The 20,264-nt window shown below is 45.0% G+C and overlaps 1 protein-coding gene across 1 annotated transcript in view; it reads left to right on the top strand.

Moving 5' to 3' along the window:
- The window catches only part of LOC131108074 (leucine-rich melanocyte differentiation-associated protein-like), a 206,612-nt gene that overhangs the window by 114,550 nt on the left and 71,798 nt on the right, over nt 1–20,264 (top strand). Inside the window, exons 3-5 of the mRNA XM_058058827.1 lie at nt 8,217–8,343; nt 9,959–10,098; nt 13,919–14,045. Coding sequence (XP_057914810.1) covers nt 8,217–8,343; nt 9,959–10,098; nt 13,919–14,045 — 394 coding nt within the window. The remainder of the gene's footprint in view (nt 1–8,216; nt 8,344–9,958; nt 10,099–13,918; nt 14,046–20,264) is intronic.

Here is a 20,264-nt window from a genome sequence, read left to right on the forward strand (position 1 = left end):
ACATCAATGTTCCTATTTTTAATACTAATACTAGTACTTTGTACTAGGAATGAGTTATTCATTCCAATATTTTGGCAAATCCGTGATAGCGGGAAGATGGATGAGGGTGTTTTCATTTCCAGAACTTTGCCGGCGTCCCCCCTGGTGTCTCCCTCCTCGGCGCGGGTCTGACAGACATTTGACGGCGGCGGTTTTGAAGTGGACACGAGTGCGGCAGGGTCATCCGTCAGACGTGAAGACAACATCGATCATTTGCCAGGAAGGCAGCGCGCGGCTAGTGATTATTTGCTATTAGGTGGATGCCGAGGCATACAAATGGCTGCCGCTTGACAGTTGAACTCACTCAGACGTAATGCGGGGCCGCCCCCCCCCCCCCCCCCCCTCCTCCCGCTCTCTGAGGGAAATGCTTGACAGGCGCTGAAAACTGTAATGACGTACTGAGCCATCCTTCCGCCCAGATAGCCTTTTCTGTTGCTGGCTGCTCTGAGACCCGAGCATGAGGTGCTTTCCTGTTTTCTTCCTCTTTGATTCATCTTGGCTGCGCCCGTAACGCCACCGAGCGCTCATTGCACCGTCTATGGAGTCTTTGCAGCGTGCACGAGTGCTCCCGTGCGCTTCTTTGTGCCGCATGGACGTCCTCGCCGACCCAGACTCCATCGGCGAATTGATTCGCTCGTTTTTTTTTTCGTTGTACTTGTTATGATGACAAATAAAGGACTATTCTCATGAACGACCATCGTTCAGCTACCGTGCGCACGACTGAACCGTCTTTTTTTTTTTAATTATAGCTGCTCTTCTAAAATTACAAGTGCAGAATATTTCAGTTTTAGACTCTTTATTCTCTTTATGATTAAGATTTTATTATCGTGGCTGCAATACTTTTTTTTTCCTCGTAAGAAAGGAATATTTTATTTTATATTTTATTTCATATTACATTTTATGTATATTATTTTGGTAATATTTAGACTTCATTTTTAAGTACAAGATATTTTTCCTGAAATTAGACATTTTTAAATTTTTTAATTTTTCAAAAAAACCATTTCTCATAACTTTTTTCTTTGATGATGATTATGCTGTGATATCATGATATCCACGATATTGTGACTTTATTGTCATAAAAAGTTGACATTTTTCCAAGATTCCAAATACCAGGATATTGTTGCCTGACTTTTTGGTCATACTTTGAATGCACCATTGCAGCCTGGTAAATCCCAGTACTTTCCGTGTGACATTATCCCTTCCCAAACCCATCAAACGTGCTTATTTTTCCATGAAAATGACGACTCCAGTGATGTCACGTGGAAATGTGAAGTTGAAAGAGAGCCCCCCCCCCCCCCCCCCTCCCAGCCTCATCATGCAGGGGGGTCAGCGCGGGGTCAAGCAAGGCTTATGAGGTTGAACCTGACAAGAATGTCTGTCAAGCTCTTATCCCAGGGCCAAGCCTGATCCTGGTGGTTGGGGGGCTGGGGGGGGGCGAGGCCAGGTGAGGCTGACCTCACTGAACTGCGCTTTGATTTGTTCCGACCCTGGCGCTCCTCACGCCGGGATTGACAGCATCCCGTCTGATTCACCGAGCTCCCGGCTCCTCGGCGCTAACGACATTCAGGGCGACGTTAACCTCACACACTCAGCAGGGGGGGGGCTGACACGCCTCCATGGTCATGCTTTTATTTGTCTTACCTGCTTTGAAGTTGCATCAGCGATGGTCACATGATCATCACATGCTCGCTTTGACACGTCTGCAAAGGAATAGGATTTGAGGTTTCACACCCAGGAAGCCCAAAACAAAGATGGCCGAGCGGAGATTCCAACCCAGTCTCTGACTGTGGGGCCTACACGCTAACCACTCATCCACCGTGGCCTGGAAACACCTCAGGATCCTCAGCTAGGCTTGTCAGGGGCTTGTAGGTCTAGTGGTATGATGCTGGCTTAGTGTGAGAGAGGCCCCGAGTTCAATTCCCCAACTGAGGGACGAATAAAGGCATATTTTAATCTTAATCTCTTAGGCGGCGGAAGATTCCTCAATTTCCTCTTCAGCTTGAATTCTTCCTGCAGGAATTTGTTTTAGGAATGATAACCTGGCGTAAAGTTCAATCCATCACGCCGCTTCCAACTGGCATCTTTGTGTGGGGGGGGGGGGGGGCTTTGGGTGCGAGCGTCGAGCAAACATTCCCAGTAGATTAAGAAGAGCGAGGCCGCATCAAGCGAGTGTCTGGCGGCGCCTTGTGTGCTCCTCTTAATGATTTGCATCGCCATTAAAGTCATTCGCCGCCGCCTGCGGGAAGGAAGACGTGTCATCTCATCCCACGTGTGAAGTGACACGCATTCGGGGGGGGGGGGGGGGGGGGTGACGTCCTGGATGTGTGATCTTTAAATGACTGCCACCTGAGGCCTGCCAATGCCGCTCCACGCTGGGGAGTCTCCACAGGCTGAGAGAAAAGGCATGGGGGGGGTCTGATAATGGCGTGTCTAATACACCGTCAGCCTGTAAAAAAAGACGATGCTGGAGGGAAGGGACCTTGACGGGATCGTGTGGAGGTGGGAGGCATTTGGGGAGGTTGTAGGGCTTTACAGATGCCACTTGACTGAGGGTGAGTTAATCCAAGAAATGTTTTGATGCTGATTTTTGATGTTCATTTGCATCTTTTTGTAATGCTGTGCCTTAATTCCTTAATTCCAATGTTTTCCACACTTGGTCGACTTCTGTGGTGGCGGTCCTTTTTTGTTTTAATTTTAAATTTTTTATTTTTTATTTTTTATTTTTTATTTTTTATTTTTTATTTTTTATTTTTTTATTTTTTATTTTTTATTTTTTATTTTTTATTTTTTATTTTTTATTTTTTATTTTTTATTTTTTATTTTTGTGGTCTAGGTCATGTCAACTTTGGGTTGACTTGATTGAGCAACAAAGCTTGTCTGTTGCTATAGAAACCCCAGGATACAACATGACCCCGTGGTCATGTGTTCTTTGCTACCTGCATTTGACCCTTGATCTCAAAATCCCCTAATATTCTCAATGGGGGGGGGGGGGGGGGCACCAAAGCATTTCTACCAAAACTATCCAAAAGTCCAAAGTGGTGCACAATGCCGTCTGACTTCCAGTTTGGTAGGATCCTTCTAAAAAATGAAGTCATGCTTTTTGTATCACGCCCCCACTCCCCACTCCCAACCCCCAGAAGGACCTACCTGGGGCTTTACCAGGTCACTTAAAAGGAACCCCCGGTGTTGGTCTCAAGCAGGACTTTAGTTTGGCTCAATGGCTAGCTAGCGCTCTCCGCTATCACTCTGCAGACACTGGTTGGAGGCGGGCGGGGCGTCTTGTGGAGTAACATAAGGAGGTTGCCTACAGCCACAGCCATGAATTTATTGATGTACTTTTTAAGCTGTCTGCTTCAGCAACTGCAAGATTGAGGTGGTGGATGGATTGGTGGTTTTAATGGGAGTATGTGGTCTAAGGATGTGATCCAAGAGGAGACAGACAAACAAGAAAGTGCAGGACCCCCCCCCCCCCCCCCCCCAAAAAAAAAAAGAGTCATTTATGATCCCTTTAGACAGCAAGCATAAGAAAAAAGTCAAGACTGTCTGCTCTCCGCCCACCTTGCCCGAGGACATATGACTGGCGAGGGCGGGTGCAACGTTGGCAGCAGTGACTGACGTGTCGGCCAATCAGGGTAGAGGGTTGCCTCGCCGTGGTGTCAGCGGTGCTTTGTCAATCACTACGTCAATGTTAGTATCTGGCCATCGATCGGTCTCCTCCACCGTCCTTGTGTAGTTCATCATCATTGTCATCCTTGTGGAATTTACACAAACACACACAGGAAGCGGGGGGGCGGGGGGGGGGGCACGTGCAAAGTGAGTGGTAGTCGTCAGGCGTAAAGGATTCGCCGTGACAGTCAGGTGGATGGTTATTATCCTCCGAGGAGATGATTCATCAGATCACCAAGTTAACCTCAACCACTCGGACCACAAAGTAACCGCATCACAGCATCGACACAGGCTGCACTCGTGCACCACTACAACCTACCATCAGTCATTACGAATCATTACGAATGCCAAATGGACGCTTCATTAGGTACACCTGCACAATTCAAGTACAGTACACTGTATGCCATGAAAACAAATATTTTCACTTTACATTCATCAAATTATTATTATTATTTTATTATTATTATTAATATTATCATTATTATTATTATTATTATTATTATTATTATTATTATTATTATTATTATTATTATTATTATTATTATTATTATTATTATTATTATTATTTGCTTGTTTATGTCTCATGATAGCAAGGCATTCAGCCCAATTATTATATTTTATAATAAATAATAATGATAAATAATAATATAAAATATTCTATAAACTCACATTAATAATATTAATAATTACATATTATGTAATTTATGTATTTATATAGTATGTAATATGTCTAGGTAAGTATTGTTATAATATCTTATATCTTATAATAATAATGTATTATTATTATTATTATTATTATTATTATTATTATTATTATTATTATTATTATTATTATTATTATTATTATTATTATTATTATTATTATTATTATTATTATTATTATTATTTGCTTGTTTATGTCTCATGATAGCAAGGCATTCAGCCCAATATTATATTTTTGATAATAAATAATAATATAAAATATTATATAAACTCACATTATACGTTATAATATCGTATATCTTATAATAATAATGTATTATTATTATTTTTATTATTATTATTATGGTATTATTATTATAATTATTATTAGAAGTTCTGTGTTTGTGTGTTTTAGCCATGTTGTACTGAGCAGCCTGGACACAGACGGTTGTCCCGCTTGGACAGGTTGGACTGGATCTGCCATGACATCGTTTCCTGTTGGTGCTCTTCCTGTGCCATCGTGCTTCCTGTTACGGAATGCTGTAGGGCAGCTTTGGGTGTTCTGGCAGAACCGCCTGTTGGTCCTCGTTGGTCCTCGCTGGTCCTCGTTGGTCCTCATTGGTCCTCGTTGGTCCTTGTTGGTCCTCGTTCGTCATCAGGCTGCTGTTCTTCATTTGGGACACCGCTAGTTGGCTGTTGGCTTTGGAATTTTGTGACTCTTCCGACTTTTTTCCGGGAAGGAAAAGGCATTATTGATTGCACCTGCCTAATGTCCTCGAACCACGGGGTGGCGCTCTGTGATGCTCTACCAGCTGAACGTGACAATACGTCCTTTCCCATTGGCTATTTGGTGCCATGACTGGTACTAACTTTGACGTTCGGAGTATTTTTGTCCAACTTTTTATTCCTTGGTTTTCCCAATGACATGACTTGATGGCGTCGTCCTGGTCCCACGATGTATTCAATGCCGTCGGTAACGTCGCTTGTTAGCCTTTTCATTCATTTCTGTAAGATTTGGGTCACAAGACAATACGACTCATTAGTTCTGCAAATTGTACTTTTACCGCAGCGCTTGAACTTTGTTTTGTAAGAACGCCTCGGCAAACTAATGGAAGCCCCGGTGGGGGCAATGTGCTTCAATCTGCATGCGCCGTACTTAATGCTGGATGGGGCTCAGCGGCTGCGCTCCCTTGGCAGCGAATTGGACTGATTAAATCAGCCGCCGCACGCAGCAGCGCTGACATGAAAACAACAATTAATAAGCCCCCCCCGCCCCCCCGTGCCGCACGGCTCCCTGTAACCAAGCAGCTAATAACACACACACATTTACAGGTGGCAAAAGTTGTGTGTGGGGGGGGGGGGGGGCGTGTTTATCCAATGCGGTGCCAAGCCACACATGAACAGCAATTACACTTGCAGATTAATTGCATGTTTTCCCCCCAAATGTACGGCCATTAAAAAAACAACAACAATGCGCCGACTGTGCCCGCCGACGTCAGCTTCCTGTGTGGTAGATTGGAAACGCCTCGGAAAGACGACTCCGAGTCCACGGCATGACTGTTGCTTTCAGTTTGCTCCAAACTGGAACATCTCCGTGCACATCCATCTTGGTGGAGCATTAGTCACAACCAATCAGGGCTCTGGCAGCCGTGCTGCTGTCAGACGCCGCCGCTTGAAAGCAGCCATCAGTCGGCCTCGCTCACAGTCAACAACGACTGCTGATTTCTTCATTTCCGCATCAGATGGCTTTTTGGTTTTATTGTTCCACCGTGAACACAGTTTATCTTCTTGGGTGTGGGAGGTGACGTTTGAGGAGTTTGAGGAGTCCAAAATAGGATGGGGAACGTTTGATGTCCACAGGATTGGAAAAGGATGTGCAGATGTCTTCCTGTAGCTCGGTCGTGTTTAAAGGTCAAACTTTTATCGTGCGGTCATGGCAGCACTTAGCGTCTCCACAGGGGCTAGCATCGCTATCGCTTCCTTCAATTTGGACTAACTTTATTTCTCAAACATTTATAACATGTCCAATCATTCAGTCTTCGCTCCACAAACTCCCGTCACTTCAATCCACCTGAGGAGTTCATCATCTTTCATCATCATTCAGTATCATTGCTTTTCATTATATTGTTTAGTTGGGATAGGCTCCAGCATATCTGTGACCCTAGTGAAGGATAGGCAACAGGGTGGATGGATGGGTGGGTGGTTGGGTGGTTGGATGGATGGATGTTTTTATGCTCTGGGTGGTTGGGTGGATGGATGGATGGATGGATGGATGGATGGATGGATGGATGGATGGATGGATGGATGGATGGATGGATGGATGGATGGGTGGGTGGTTGGATGGATGGATGGATTTTTTATGCTATGGGTGGTTGGTTGGATGGATGGATGGATTTTTTATGCTATGGGTGGTTGGTTGGATGGATGGATGGATTTTTTATGCTATGGGTGGTTGGTTGGATGGATGGATGGATTTTTTATGCTATGGGTGGTTGGTTGATTGCATGGATGGATGAATGGGTGGGTTGGTGGTTGGTTGGATGGATGGTTGGATTATTTTATGCTATGGGTGGTTGGGTGGATTCTTTGGATGGATGAGTTGGGGGAGCGGATGGATGGATGGGTGGATGTTTTTCCATGAAGTATTAGGTCATTTTATTTTTATCATAATTCAAATGTCTTCCAGTATTTCATATTGTGATAGAATTGACACTTTGTAACTTATTGTACTTATTGTGCTTATTGAACTGTAATTTATTCTTGGATATAATTTTTGACTTCACGATCGTTCTCTAATCTCTAATCTCTAATCTCTAATCTAAGTGTAATGGAACATCATCATTGATTTTAACTGCACAACGGAAGTGAAGGATTAGGCGGTATGGTGGGATACCCTGTGGTGGTCTACCATCATGTGTTTCTTGCCATCAGAGTAATGGCGTTGAGTTGGAATGAGTTGGCGCTCCTATCGCTGGTGTAACATTTCACAGCGGACCCTTTTGTACGTATCCTTTCATTGAAGCGAGTTTATCGATATACTTGATGAATTCCAACGCCAGGAGCGATGCTTTTAAAACGGCCGACTCTATGGAGAGGTTGCATGTGTGCAGTTGCACCCGGCAGATTTAAATGTCCATAAAGTGGCCTCGGCCGCCTCAGGATGGGACGGCACACACGGCCATTGTGCACCTTTTACAGCTTGAACTTTGCACGCTACTAATATTACTCCTGACACCCCCCTTCATCATTTTTATAACGCTATCAGCGTGTGTGTGTGAGGAAGGGGTCAGACAGAAGTCGTCCTATAGGAAACGTGCAACGTCTCTTTAAGGGTTTGAAGCTTTTGAAGAGTTGGAGGAGAGGGGGCGAAGAAGCAGAAGAAGAAGAAGAAGTTTGCCTTCCCTTCCCTCCGCGCTGGCAAGCATGTTCCGCTTCCTGTGTGAAAATGATGGATGACAAGTTAAATTTGTGTCTGGGGAGTGAAGGTGAACTGTGACAGAGTGATTTGTCTTGGGAATGGAGGGTTGGGGTCAGGCGAAACCGGGCGCCTCAAGGCACAAGACATTGACAAATTCATCCTGCCCGCCGCATTTCTGAAGCCTTTTGTTTTGAATCCTGGCTACTCACAAGTGACCCCCATCCCTCATCCTGCCAGCCGCTGAAGGATGCCTCGCCATGCCAGGGGGAGCTCAGCGCCACTAATTCTTGTCATTCACCCCCCCGCCCGCCCGTCCGCCCGCATCCCTCCCTCCTGACGGAGCTTTCAGCTGGTGAAAGAGTGAAATATTTATCTGGAGAATAACTGTCTTCCTCCGGCCTTATCGTTGCAGGTCCTTGGCGGGCCTCCGGATGTTCACCCAGCTGGAAGAGCTGGTCGTCGACAACAATCTGCTGGGGAATGACCTCCGCTTGCCGAGGTTGCCCAACCTGCACACCTTCACGCTCAACAAGAACAAAATATCCTTTCGCACGCTTTCCTATTTTCATCGGCGTCATCTGGCGCCGTGACGTCTCTTTTCTCTCCCAGGAAGACCTGACGCCTTTGCAGGGCGAGTCGCGCGTTGATGTCCGTCGTGGAGGTTTCTGAACCACAGGGACCTCTAGTGGAATCAGATATGAAGTCAGCAGCACGCTCTGCAATGTGCTGCCTAGTTTGCACTGCAAGCACCCCCCAGAGCCCCACTTTGCATATCGCCATATCTATATCTATTATATCTAGATCTATTCCAAGTACCAGGTAGCAGCATAAACAGCAAAACAACACAAGTGCTTTTTTTTTTTTTTTTACCTTTTTGGACTTTACTGTAATTTAAAAAATCTCAATTATATACATTTTATAGTATTATTATTATTGTGTTTTAATTAGATGTCAATTTATTGACCTTAATTTAAAAATCTAAGTCATGATATAACAGAATTTACAGTATTTAATTTTTTTTACAAAATAATAAAATTAATAAATAAAAAATAATAAAATTATAACATTTGTTTTATTGTTTTTTATTTCATCCAAAAAATTAAAAAAAAATTATTTTAATGAAAAATATGAAAGTAATGTTTTATTTCAGAGATTTCAAAGTATTTTTTTTTACTGTTGAAAGTTATTGGTCGTATTTTGTAATATAACCATATTTCATCCATACAGAGGTCGCATACCTTATTTTCTGGTTCCATAAGTCCCATCACTCTAATGAAAGTGGCATTAAAGGTATTTATCAGTTTTTTAGTAGTTGCACATTACTTACAGACACCGTCTCCAAGGCAGCAGCACATTAGAAAGTATTTCGTACCAATACGTACGCTCTGTATCATTTCGTTAGTGGGCCTTACGACATTTCAAACATGCCAAGCCCATTTGGACTTCTTTCCCGTGTTCGCTAACGCCGAGACGGCGTGACACAAAGCCGGGCTGTTAATGATCAGTCGGTAGAAACTTGTTCAAACATCTCTTCTCGGTTCGGCAGCGGGTCCTGTTTTCACTCGGGCGTTGAAGACGTTCACACACACACGAAGTCCACATGAAGAAGCATGGCGTCTGGGAGTGCGGTTGTGAAGTGGTGGCCACATGCTAATAGGCCAATTATGTACATCCTGTCGTGGCGCGCTGCCATTTTAACGCTACGCCGTGGCATTTTGGATCTCGCTTTTCCAAGCGAATGTATTAGCGATGAATGCGGCCGCTTTAGGGGCTGTTTGTTTTTTGTTTTTTTTTCCCAGCATTGGCAAAACTTTTCCACGGCGCAGCTCCGGGAAGCACGCACCGTTTGAACCGCAGGGCATCCATCATTTTGTCACTATTCTGCAGCCGGCCACCTAGGAAATGAAAGAGATGAAGAGAAAAAGAGAGAGGGAGCAGCAGCCAAATTGTGTCACTGCTCCACGCCAAAGCCTGCACCTTAAATTGCCCCTCTGTCGGCCCGCTCGCACAAAGCGGGTGACTGGCTCCTTTGAGCGCCTCCCATAAATTTGACAGTGATGTGTTTTGGGGCTGACAGGGCCGGGAGGAGCTCGGCGGGTAGTAAATGCTAATGTAATTAACAGCGCTAGGTCCTTGACATCCGCCCTTTGACACCTGACGGATATTGAAGCCCTGCTGGAACACTTGGCTGACGTGACCCCGTCGCTGGAGTACCTCAGCCTGCTGGGGAACGAGGCCTGCCCCAACCAGCTGGTCAGCCTGGATAAAGACGAGGACGACTACCAGAGATACAGGTCGGTTCTCCGGCGATACCGTTTGGTCCTGCGGAGCGCATCGTAGGATTGTTTGTCTGACTGGGTGGATTATTTCCTCGGTGGTCGTTGTCGTGAATAACTGGTGGCAGGAGCCGTCGCTTCGGTTGTACGATTATGCCCACGTGTGCTCGTACTGGGCTCTATTTGGTGGATTATTTGCAGTGGTTGTGTTTATTTCAATAACGCAGGTTATCATGAATAACTGGCAGGAGGAGTGATTGCATCATTTGTGTGCGCACACATACTCGTTTGTGTGCAAGTAAAACAGTGGGCTTTGACTTTGTGGATTATTTTAAGGTTTTGTATTGATTTGACTAATGCAAGGTTGGTAGTCATCATTAATAACTGGTGGGAGGAGTGACTAAATCATTTGTGTGTGCACAAATACTTGTTTATGGGCAAGTAAAACTGTGGGCTTTGACTTTGTGGATTATTTTAAGGTTTTGTATTGACTTGACTAATGCAAGGTTGGTAGTCATCATTAATAACTGGCAGGAGGAGTGATTGCATCATTTGTGTGCGCACACATACTCGTTTGTGTGCAAGTAAAACAGTGGGCTTTGACTTTGTGTATTATTTTAAGGTTTTGTATTGATTTGACTAATGCAAGGTTGGTAGTCATCATGAATAACTGGTGGGAGGAGTGACTAAATCATTTGTGTGCGCACACATACTTGTTTATGTGCAAGTAAAACAGTGGGCTTTGACTTTGTGGATTATTTTAAGGTTTTGTTTTGACTTGACTAATGCAAGGTTGGTAGTCATCATTAATAACTGGCGGGAGGAGTGACTGCATCATTTGTGTGCGCACACATACTCGTTTATGGGCAAGTAAATCCGTGGACTTTGTGGATTATTTTGAGGTTTTGCATTGATTTGAGTGATGGAAGGTTGGTAGTCATCATGAATAACTGGCAGGAGGAGTGACTGCATCATTTGTGTGCGCACACGTACTCTGGGCAAAACTGTAGGCTTTGACTTTGTGGATTATTTTCAGGTTTTGAATTGATTTGACTGATGCAAGGTTGGTAGTCATCATGAATAACTGGCGGGAGGAGTGGTGGCGTCTGGTGTCGGAGATGTGTAAGTTTATGAGTGGTTGTACATAGTTGATTATTTTCCGTTGTGCAAGGAGGCGTCACTTTAACTGGAAGGAGGAGCAATCGCATGCATGGTCAAACATGTCAAGTCAAGTTATTTATAAACCCCTTATCACAAAAGAAGGCTTAAAGCAGTATATGTACTGTACATATAGTACATACAGTATATGTTGCATGTGCAATCAAAGCAAAGGAGGGAGGAGCAATCATGAACGACTTTAATTAGCATGCGTGTTATGATGCCTATGGTACAAAAAATGCAATCATATTGCGGAGCATTTGTGCGACGCAAGGTGGTGCTTATTATTATCGCATGGATCCGACACCCAAAAATGACGTTTCAGGTGTCATGTCTGAAGAACTGCAACCCGACGGGCGAATGCGAAGCCTCCGTGCTGTTCGCCAACCCCATGCCGCCGTGTTTTAGCGTGTTAGCTCTTTTGTACGTCACGTATTTGGCAACGTCCTGTTCTCCGACAAGCAAACTGCAGATCGGGACCGCATTACCCTAAAAGCTTTGTCACGCGGGCCGCGCCCCGCCCCCTCCCACCACTCCAAAATGGATTTCATGTGTGACTACTCCCCACCTACCACAAATGAGTGTTTACTAGCCCGCCTGAGCAGGAGAGCGGATGCATTAAACATGGAGCCGAGGCCGCCAGCCATGCAATATGACCACCATTTGTCAGGGTCCTTTACATGAAATGTGATAAAAGGCGAAAAGCATACTCTCTTTTGTCTGTTTTAGCCCTAAGTGCTTGTTTCTGACTCCGCGCTGCCTATTAATCATTTAGCACACATGCCTTTCTTGAATAATATTTCATCTCACTCTCAGCCCCCCCCCCCCCCCCAGCATGCTTATCTTAGCTGCTGAGTGACAGCGTCTACGGTCATGTAATGTAATATTCATAATGTGTCACATAGTCAAACATCAATTTGAGCGTGATGCAGATTCCGTGTCTGACAAGGGTAGGCTGCACGCGGGTCCTGACGACTCTGGCCTTGGGGCGAGAGATGGCCGGCCCCGGGCCTCGGGAGCTCTCGGGCTCTGCAGTGAAACGTCCCGGCGCCTCGCATCGTTTCTCTAATTAGTGCGATGACTTAGAAACGTCGGCCTGACCCACTCCAACGGATGTTAAACCTCCAGTGGCCGCTTGTGGTACTGCAGTAACGTCAAACAAGTCTGGTGTTGTCTTCACCGGGTCGTCATAGGGGCAAAGTCACGAGTCGTCATGGAAACTTTGATTATGGGTTGGAAAGCCGACAGGGACTTTGCCATCTCGTTTCATCTCCATCGCCATCAGCGTCATCACTCCAGCTCGTACATCACATCCTCCCCACCTTTTGGGTCCTGACACCCGGCTTCCTCCTGCCGGCCTGCCAAGCCCGCCCCATGAAAGCATGTGTTGTCATCCATGTATTCCTGCCATTATCTCTTGACGCCCCCCCCCCATGAAAGCCGGGAGAGGGATGCTGTGATGCTGAGATGCTGAGATGCCGCCACGCTGCCAGAATGACAGCTCTGGCAGACGGGCAGCATCTCCTTTCATGCTATTTACGTCCGGCTTCTTCTCATCACCTTTGAAGGTTACTACCTTCAAGGAAACATCATTAACTCCAACGTTAATTCGCCATCTTCACGATATCGGCGTAAACACGCTTCCTTTTGAAATACAAGTTGGTTTTGGTTAGTGTGAAGTATATAAATACATATCATTTAGTCGCCATCACTTCCAAACAAATGACAATCACGCTAACGGGAGAGGGAACGTTGGAATGTACCAAAGCCTGGATTGACAGGACCGGAGGCCGAAACCAGATGGATGATAAGATAAGCCTTCATGTTTACTCTCGTGTCTTTATTCAGCACACCATGCACACTCCTCTTATGTTCAGCACCCATCATTTCATCCGTTAGTCCTGCTTTGGTGTATTCCTTCACAGCTTCCTGCGACTGGAATAGATTGTTCTTCTGTTCATTGTCAAAGAGTTTTCTGAAATATTCATTTTTCAACTTTTAATTTGTTTTCTGAAAGTGTACCATACCAAAGCTCCAAATAATATTCTCATGTAGTACTCATACTAAACGACTAAGTTCTGTATACATTATACTACAATATAGTTTTAGTGAGTATACTGTATTAGTGTTATTGATGTCTGCGCTCACAAGAGTACGCATACAATACGCACCCATCAGATCACTTTATTGATTTGAAATGAAAGGGAAACGAATACAATTATGTTTCAAATATCAATAAAAATATAAAAAAAAAATTCCACCAAAATGATAAATGAGCTACTCTATGGTCTTAGCAACACTTTTAAATATAGAAAAAGCATGAAAAAGTCAAATATTGTTGCATTCAAATAGAACCTGAATAAACCAAAAGCAATATGTCATGTTACAATACGCTTTTGAAATGTCATAAATCATCATCATAAATAAGGTCAGATCTCGTGTCAAATTGTGGTCCAACATATTTGCATTTCCATAAAAGTTGGTTTCAGTTTTTGTGATGAGAGTTAGTAAGTTTAGTTTTTAAGTCTCGTGGGAATAAAAAGACAATAAAATAATCAAAAACATTGTCAAATACAAGACAGTATAATACGAAAAGTGTTGAAAAATTGTTCTGAAACGCCTGAATATGAATAATTAATATAATCCAACAGCTGATATGAGAAATGACTTGTTTTTGCAGGTATTTTGTTCTGCACAAGTTGCCCAGGCTGAAGTTCTTGGACACCAGGAAGGTCACCCGGAAGGAAGCCATGGAGGCTGGAGTCAGAGGAGAATTCATGAAGGTGGTCAAGCCCAAGTCCGGCACCGTAAGTCAACCACGGCCTGCCGCCTGCATCCTTCCTTTCCTCCACCCTCAGCCTCCAGCTAGGAGGGTCCTCGGACTGTGTCCCGTGTGTGCGTGTGCACGTGCGTGTGCACGTTTGTGCGTGTAAGCGAGTGTGACCACGGGCTGACCTGATTCCGTATGCATGAGCCCAGATCAAAGACGACGGGCGGCTGTCCGCTCGGGCTTGTGTCGGCGAGCGTGACGTGGCTGGCGATTGGCGTGACAGCTCACGTGCACGGCGGCTTCATTAGCCCTCCTGCTCTGCTTTTGGGCCGACGCTAATTAGAGCTTCTCTCGTAACCGGCCGTCATCTCGCTTGCCTTGACTCCATGGCATCTCATTGGGAGGTCATGGAACGTTTAGCCACGCTTTGTTGTTGCCTCGTAACCTTTGCAAGCTCGACAGGCCATGTTTTGGAAACCCAAAAATACAAAGACTTTCAATGAAACATATAGTATCATTATATTTGTACTACTTTATTTCTTAGCTGTTTAACAACTCAGTTTTCCCTGAATGTAAGACGACTAGATGTTCTCCATATTGGCTTTCTTACTGATGATCCGATATCGGTCAGAACTTCATTAGCGATGATAAGAGTCGATACCGTTGAGGATGTCGCCCTACTAGCTAACACCGCCCAGGTCGTGCATGTCCTTGCTCATGTGCGTCTTTTGTGAATAAAATGGCCGACTTGTGACGGTATTTTGGACTGCGTCGTCACAAACAGCAACAACATCGGACAGCCCGTCGATCTTGGACAACAGATCCGATTCAAGTAAAACGATCCTTAGTTGAAGACCCTAATTCAGGAACGTCTTATATGGGAAAAGTCACCAAATATAAGACGACAAGTCGAAAATTTGGGTTGCAAAGGGCTCCAGCAGAAGGTAGCGTTTCAGTCGTGGTGTGTTTCGGCGTTGCGGTGGATCGCTCACCGAACACAGAAATAGTTTAACCTCCGCGCGGCGCATTTGCGAGACGGCGTGAAAAGGCTGTTCATCCGCTCGATGTCAAAGGAAAGCGGGGACCTCTACAGCGACGCCGGCAGGCTGGAGTGTCTTTATGAGATTTTATTTACATAACTTGTCAGCGCGTCTGAGACGAAAGGCGAGGTAATTAGTGATGCCGGCTGACACCACGCGTGCGTCTTTGTCTCGGCGTCTTTGAACAAGCGGTATATGATTATTTATTCCTGATGCAAAGTAAAAGGTTACAGCTTTGATGAAGACGTGTCGACTTCCCGCTGCACTCCGGCTTTATTCCTGCGCCGGCGTGCGTGCGTGTGCGTGCGCGTATATTTATTTCTACGTTTCAGTCTTGGGCTGCGTTCCCACTATTCCTCATTAGCCCGGGCTGCACAAAGTGCGCAGACGCCGTGGGCCTTTCCGTGCCATTTGTCATGAGGTAGATGAGATGTGATGTGTCAACTTTTTGCAGACTCGATGAGGCGTGAGTACCTCCCAGCTCTTATTGTCCACATCATCGGGTGATTTGTGAGCTCGCCAATGGTGCAGGCAACCAATTAACAGCGTCTGAGCGGGAGAGCGGCCTGCGATGATGGCATAATTAGACACTCATGCTTGCTTTTGCGCCTCTTACAGAGGGGAAGGCTCTCCTAGTACACCGCGTGTAGCGTTTGCCTCATTAGCGACCATAATAATTAGCTGTCTGGCTTGCTAGGGAAACATACACCACCGCCATTGATGTCGTTTAAAAGCTTTGTCCTCTGAGTGTGGAAAGGATGGTCTTTGCACTCGCTTGTTTACTTGTAAACAAGCTAGCTCTCATCCTCCTCTGAGGGGAGTCTAATTGCCTGGTGTAGCTACAAGCTGCAGCTGCGTGAGCGCACCACGCTTCCTTTAGCACGACACGTCAGCAGGAGCGCCAAAGTCCACTTCTTGTCCTTTTCAAACTAAAAGGACTCGGATGGCTAAAGCTTTTTACTGCTAGTGTAAAAACAACACGCTAACCGCCGTCAAACCACCAATCCTTCAAGCGTATGGCGTCGCTATGCCGACATCGCTATGCCAACGTCGCTATGCCAACGTCGCTATGCCAACGTCGCTATGCCAACGTCGCTATGCCAACATCGCCAAAGGAATCAGAATCAGCAGAAGGAAAAACTATTTTCTTCATGATGTTTGCTTTTTGGGTGGAGATTTGAATTGTTAGCTTAATGCGGGGAGAAAAGACATCTGTCACGTCTCAGTAAACAAGTCAGAATTCGGCCAGGAGGCATTCACAGTCCTCCAGAAAGTCTGAGTTTTGTGCTAAGATATTGGAGTATTATGAAGGGAGCCGCAACGAGGAGGCTGAAGAGCCGCATGCAGGCCCGGAGCCACGGGTTGCAGACCCCTGCCCAATGGAGACGCAGGTCAGATATATCGTGGAGAGAGAAGACGATTAAAGGGGTTTTTAACTCATTTATGGCGGTTGACCCGACCTGACCCGGAGAAGTGAATTTCCACAAAGGATTCAATATTCCTGAACGGAATATAGAAAACCTTTTGGACTTTCTAAATACGATATTTAACATGATTAGAGCCATGTAGATATGACGTAACCCCCCGCAGTCACCTTTACACTCCTATTAGTTGTTGTTTACATTGCAACTGCTGCGACTCAAGACGGCGGCTTGCTACGGCTAATGAGCTAACAAGCTAGCGCGCTAACAAGTTAGCCTCAAATGTATTTCTTCTAAACTTAAGAAGCCACAAATATACCACTTCCACACAGAAAGGGAGGAGATGATATGGGACATGTCGTGGCTTCATCAGTGTTAAGCTAACGTCATGTAAGCTAATGTTTCAATATTTTGTGTCACTACTGCCACCCAGTGACCGCAGTGCCATGACATGTGTTGTGTGTTGTGTGTTGTGTGTTGTGTGTTGTATGACTTGTGTGTTTGGACCAGTAGACCAAAGTCTCCCAGCCATCATTCATTCATTCCTGACTGAAAACTTCATATAGCGAGGGAGCGATGATCCAACCCCAACATTCCAAGGGACAATTCCATTTACTTCCACGTAGAGTCCATCAATCCCCAAAGAAAATGAAACGTACCCATTTGTTTTATTTTCCAAAGTTTAGTTTTATTTCCTAAAATAGCAGGAAGGACAAACCCACGCTTGCCTAAAAAGACTTCCTCGAGACGTGAAAGTCTGCTTTCAATGGTGTGAGGGTTTTTCTTTTTTACTTTGTATTTAAGCAAAACAAAGACAAAACAGAGGAGCAAAAACTATAGGATGCCTATAATAAACCGAAAACCCCCAAAAGCCAGCAAGGACGTGATTGAAGTGCGTTCCAAAAGCCACAACGTGAAGCTGACTCAGGGTGGAAAAGCCTTGAGCTGTATTTTGGGAAATTGGGCGTGTTGGAATGCCGTAATGTGATAATTCCCGATGAGAACTTGGAGGTTATGGTGATAAACCACATAGGGCCCTCGTGGACTCTGCTTTTGGAAAATACTGTACGTGTGGTTGCCTTTCTGGCTCCCTTCCCGCTAGCCTCCCTTCACCCGGGGATGCTCCGTTGCAAAAGCGCCGGCTTAAACCAGCCTGGTCTGTTCAAACACGGATGTTCTGCTTTTATAAGCCGTGTGAACGGGAGCGCCCGGCGTACTGAAATAAAACCATAACACCGACACTTGGGCACCACTGACATTTCCTAAATATGTAGTTGGTGTACGGATACCAGTTTTAACACGATTAGAGCCCTCTAGACATGATATAACACCCCTATAGTCACTTCTGCACTCCTATTACCTAATATAGTAGACGTCATAAGAGAAAAGGAAGTGACATTGGAGGTTCAGAGTTGAGTCTTGGCGTGCGTTACAGGAGCCCGTGTTAGGGATTGATGCAGTGTCGAATATTCCATATCATCATTTTCTATGCCGCTTATCGTCCAAGGAAGCTAACGTGCATGAAACCCACGCACACACGGGGAGAACATACAAACTTCACACGGAGATGCCCAAGCGGAGATTCCAACCCAGGTCTTCCCATCTCCTGACTGTGTGTCCCACATGCTAACCACTCGGCCACCGTGTCGACTCTGTACAGTATTTGGTAGACGGTAAAAAGGGAAGTTTACACTCGATTGCCTCGTCTCTCCGCCAGAAGTCATAATTGATTGGACTTGGCTGAAGCTTTGTTGGCAGCTAATTGCTTGTATCTACTCCTCTCTTAATTCAATTGTAAATGGCAGCCCTGGGGGGCATGGGGGGTCTTGGGGGGCTTTTATATTCTGATATTTTTACCAGCTTAGATTTCATCAAAAGCTTCTAAAATGGACTTCGTAAGAGCAGACATGACTTGTCACACATTTTACACAACACCGGTCCGCGTCTTGGGGGGCGTTGCTTTCACATTGGGGCTGCCTTGCAAGCTGGCTGAGACCACCCTGACCCACTTGGGGTTGGGATGATGGCGAACCAGGAGATCAAACGCACCAGCGTTCCCCAACAAAGCAAAACGTAACAAGTGTTAAACATGAAGTATTATTTTCCCCGTGACACCTTCTCCTGCATACAATGCAAAACAGACTCCAAGGTGGCTGGAGCCGGGGCTCGGGTCCCACGAGGCTCGGCACGCGGCTTCTTCGCGGGAATCGACATTGACAGCGCCAGGAAACTTCTCAAAGTGGAGCTTTTTTTTTTCCTCTTGTTTTACAGCAGACAGCAGCTCATATTAAGTTTGAAGCAAAAGGAAGTCCGTCTAAATGTACGATTGGCGGCTTGGTTGCCGACCCACAATGGTGCATTATGGAATACATGATTGTGGGGTTTTAGGTGGAGGGGGGGGGCAAGACCAAAAATCACAAAAGTGGAGTTGCCACATTCAGCTCGGCTCCTGCAGAGTTCTGAGTTGTCCAAAGCTAACACATGGCGGGTAATGCAGCGTTTTGAGGATGCGCCTTGGGAGCGTTTGTTGAATCATTTTACCGAACAAACGTGTCCTCAGAGAGAGAAAACGCTGGCAAGGAAATAGAAGCCGAGGCATTACTTGCAGAAGCGACTTTATTTGCTCTTTGACTCAGCCGTGCGCCACAGTTTAACCACCACTTCCCAAAACCCAAATGAGAAACTGGCCTCCTCCCTCAGACCCACACTTACGTTGAACTTCAACATTTATGGGCGCTAATCCCTCCTTGGTGGCGCTTCATTGCTTCCAAGACCATGAGAAGTGGATTTCCACCAAGTAGGAGTCCTTATCTATAAATGGAACGGTTTTGGAGTTGGAGCACGGAAAACCTGTTTACTGGTTTACCACCTTCTAAATACGTTTTTAACATTATTAAAGCCCTCTAGATTTTAAATAACAGCCCTATAGTCGCATTTAAACTCCTTTACCCAATATAGTAGACATAAGAGAAAATCACACTTAGACCTTAGCATTGACAGCGTACTTCCTGCGGTGTCTGTCTCATCAATGGAGCATTACTGACACCTAGTGACCGGTGTAGAATACTACATCACGACATCAACACTTGAATGCATCTTAAATTTGGATTTGACGTCAATGTTTGAAAATGCTTCATTTAGGCTAAAAAAAAAATAATATATTTTTGGCTAAAATTAATGTTATATTTTAAATCATAGCAGCATGTTGCTTTTTTTGTATTATCCTGCTATTTTGTAGTAGAACAGACAATATGGCAGCTTAACTGTACTTGTTGGTTCACATTTGGGAGGATATTATTATGTTTATTATTCATCACTGGATGTGTATGCATCAAATGTATAGTTCATATACCGTATGTATACTCCTAATTGAAAACAATAACAGTTTCATTCAAAGTAAACATTTTTCAACTTGACTAAGTTAGCATGTTTGCATTTGGTCATTTCAAAAATATTCAATCATAGTTAGCTTGTTGATATTTTTATGCTATTTTATGTGAATATAAAAGTATGTAGAATATAATAAATGTATAGAAAAGATGACGTATGAATAAGTGATACGGGCTAATTTGAGTGCGGTCTGCTTTATGTTGACTCGCCGTCTTATCTGTTAGCTGCATCACTTCCTGCCCAGCTGCGTGTAATTGCCGGGACGTGTTTAGTTTGCAGGACAGTTGAACTCGCGTCCGATATTTCCCGGCAACGCGCATTCTCAGGTTATTGTGGGTTGCCACGCCGCTCCTCTGCGTGTGTGCGTGCGTGCGTGTTTGCATGCACTTATTTAATAACATCTCC

The sequence above is a fragment of the Doryrhamphus excisus genome, chromosome 20 (assembly GCF_030265055.1).
Source record: "Doryrhamphus excisus isolate RoL2022-K1 chromosome 20, RoL_Dexc_1.0, whole genome shotgun sequence".
NCBI classification, from domain to species: domain Eukaryota; kingdom Metazoa; phylum Chordata; class Actinopteri; order Syngnathiformes; family Syngnathidae; genus Doryrhamphus; species Doryrhamphus excisus.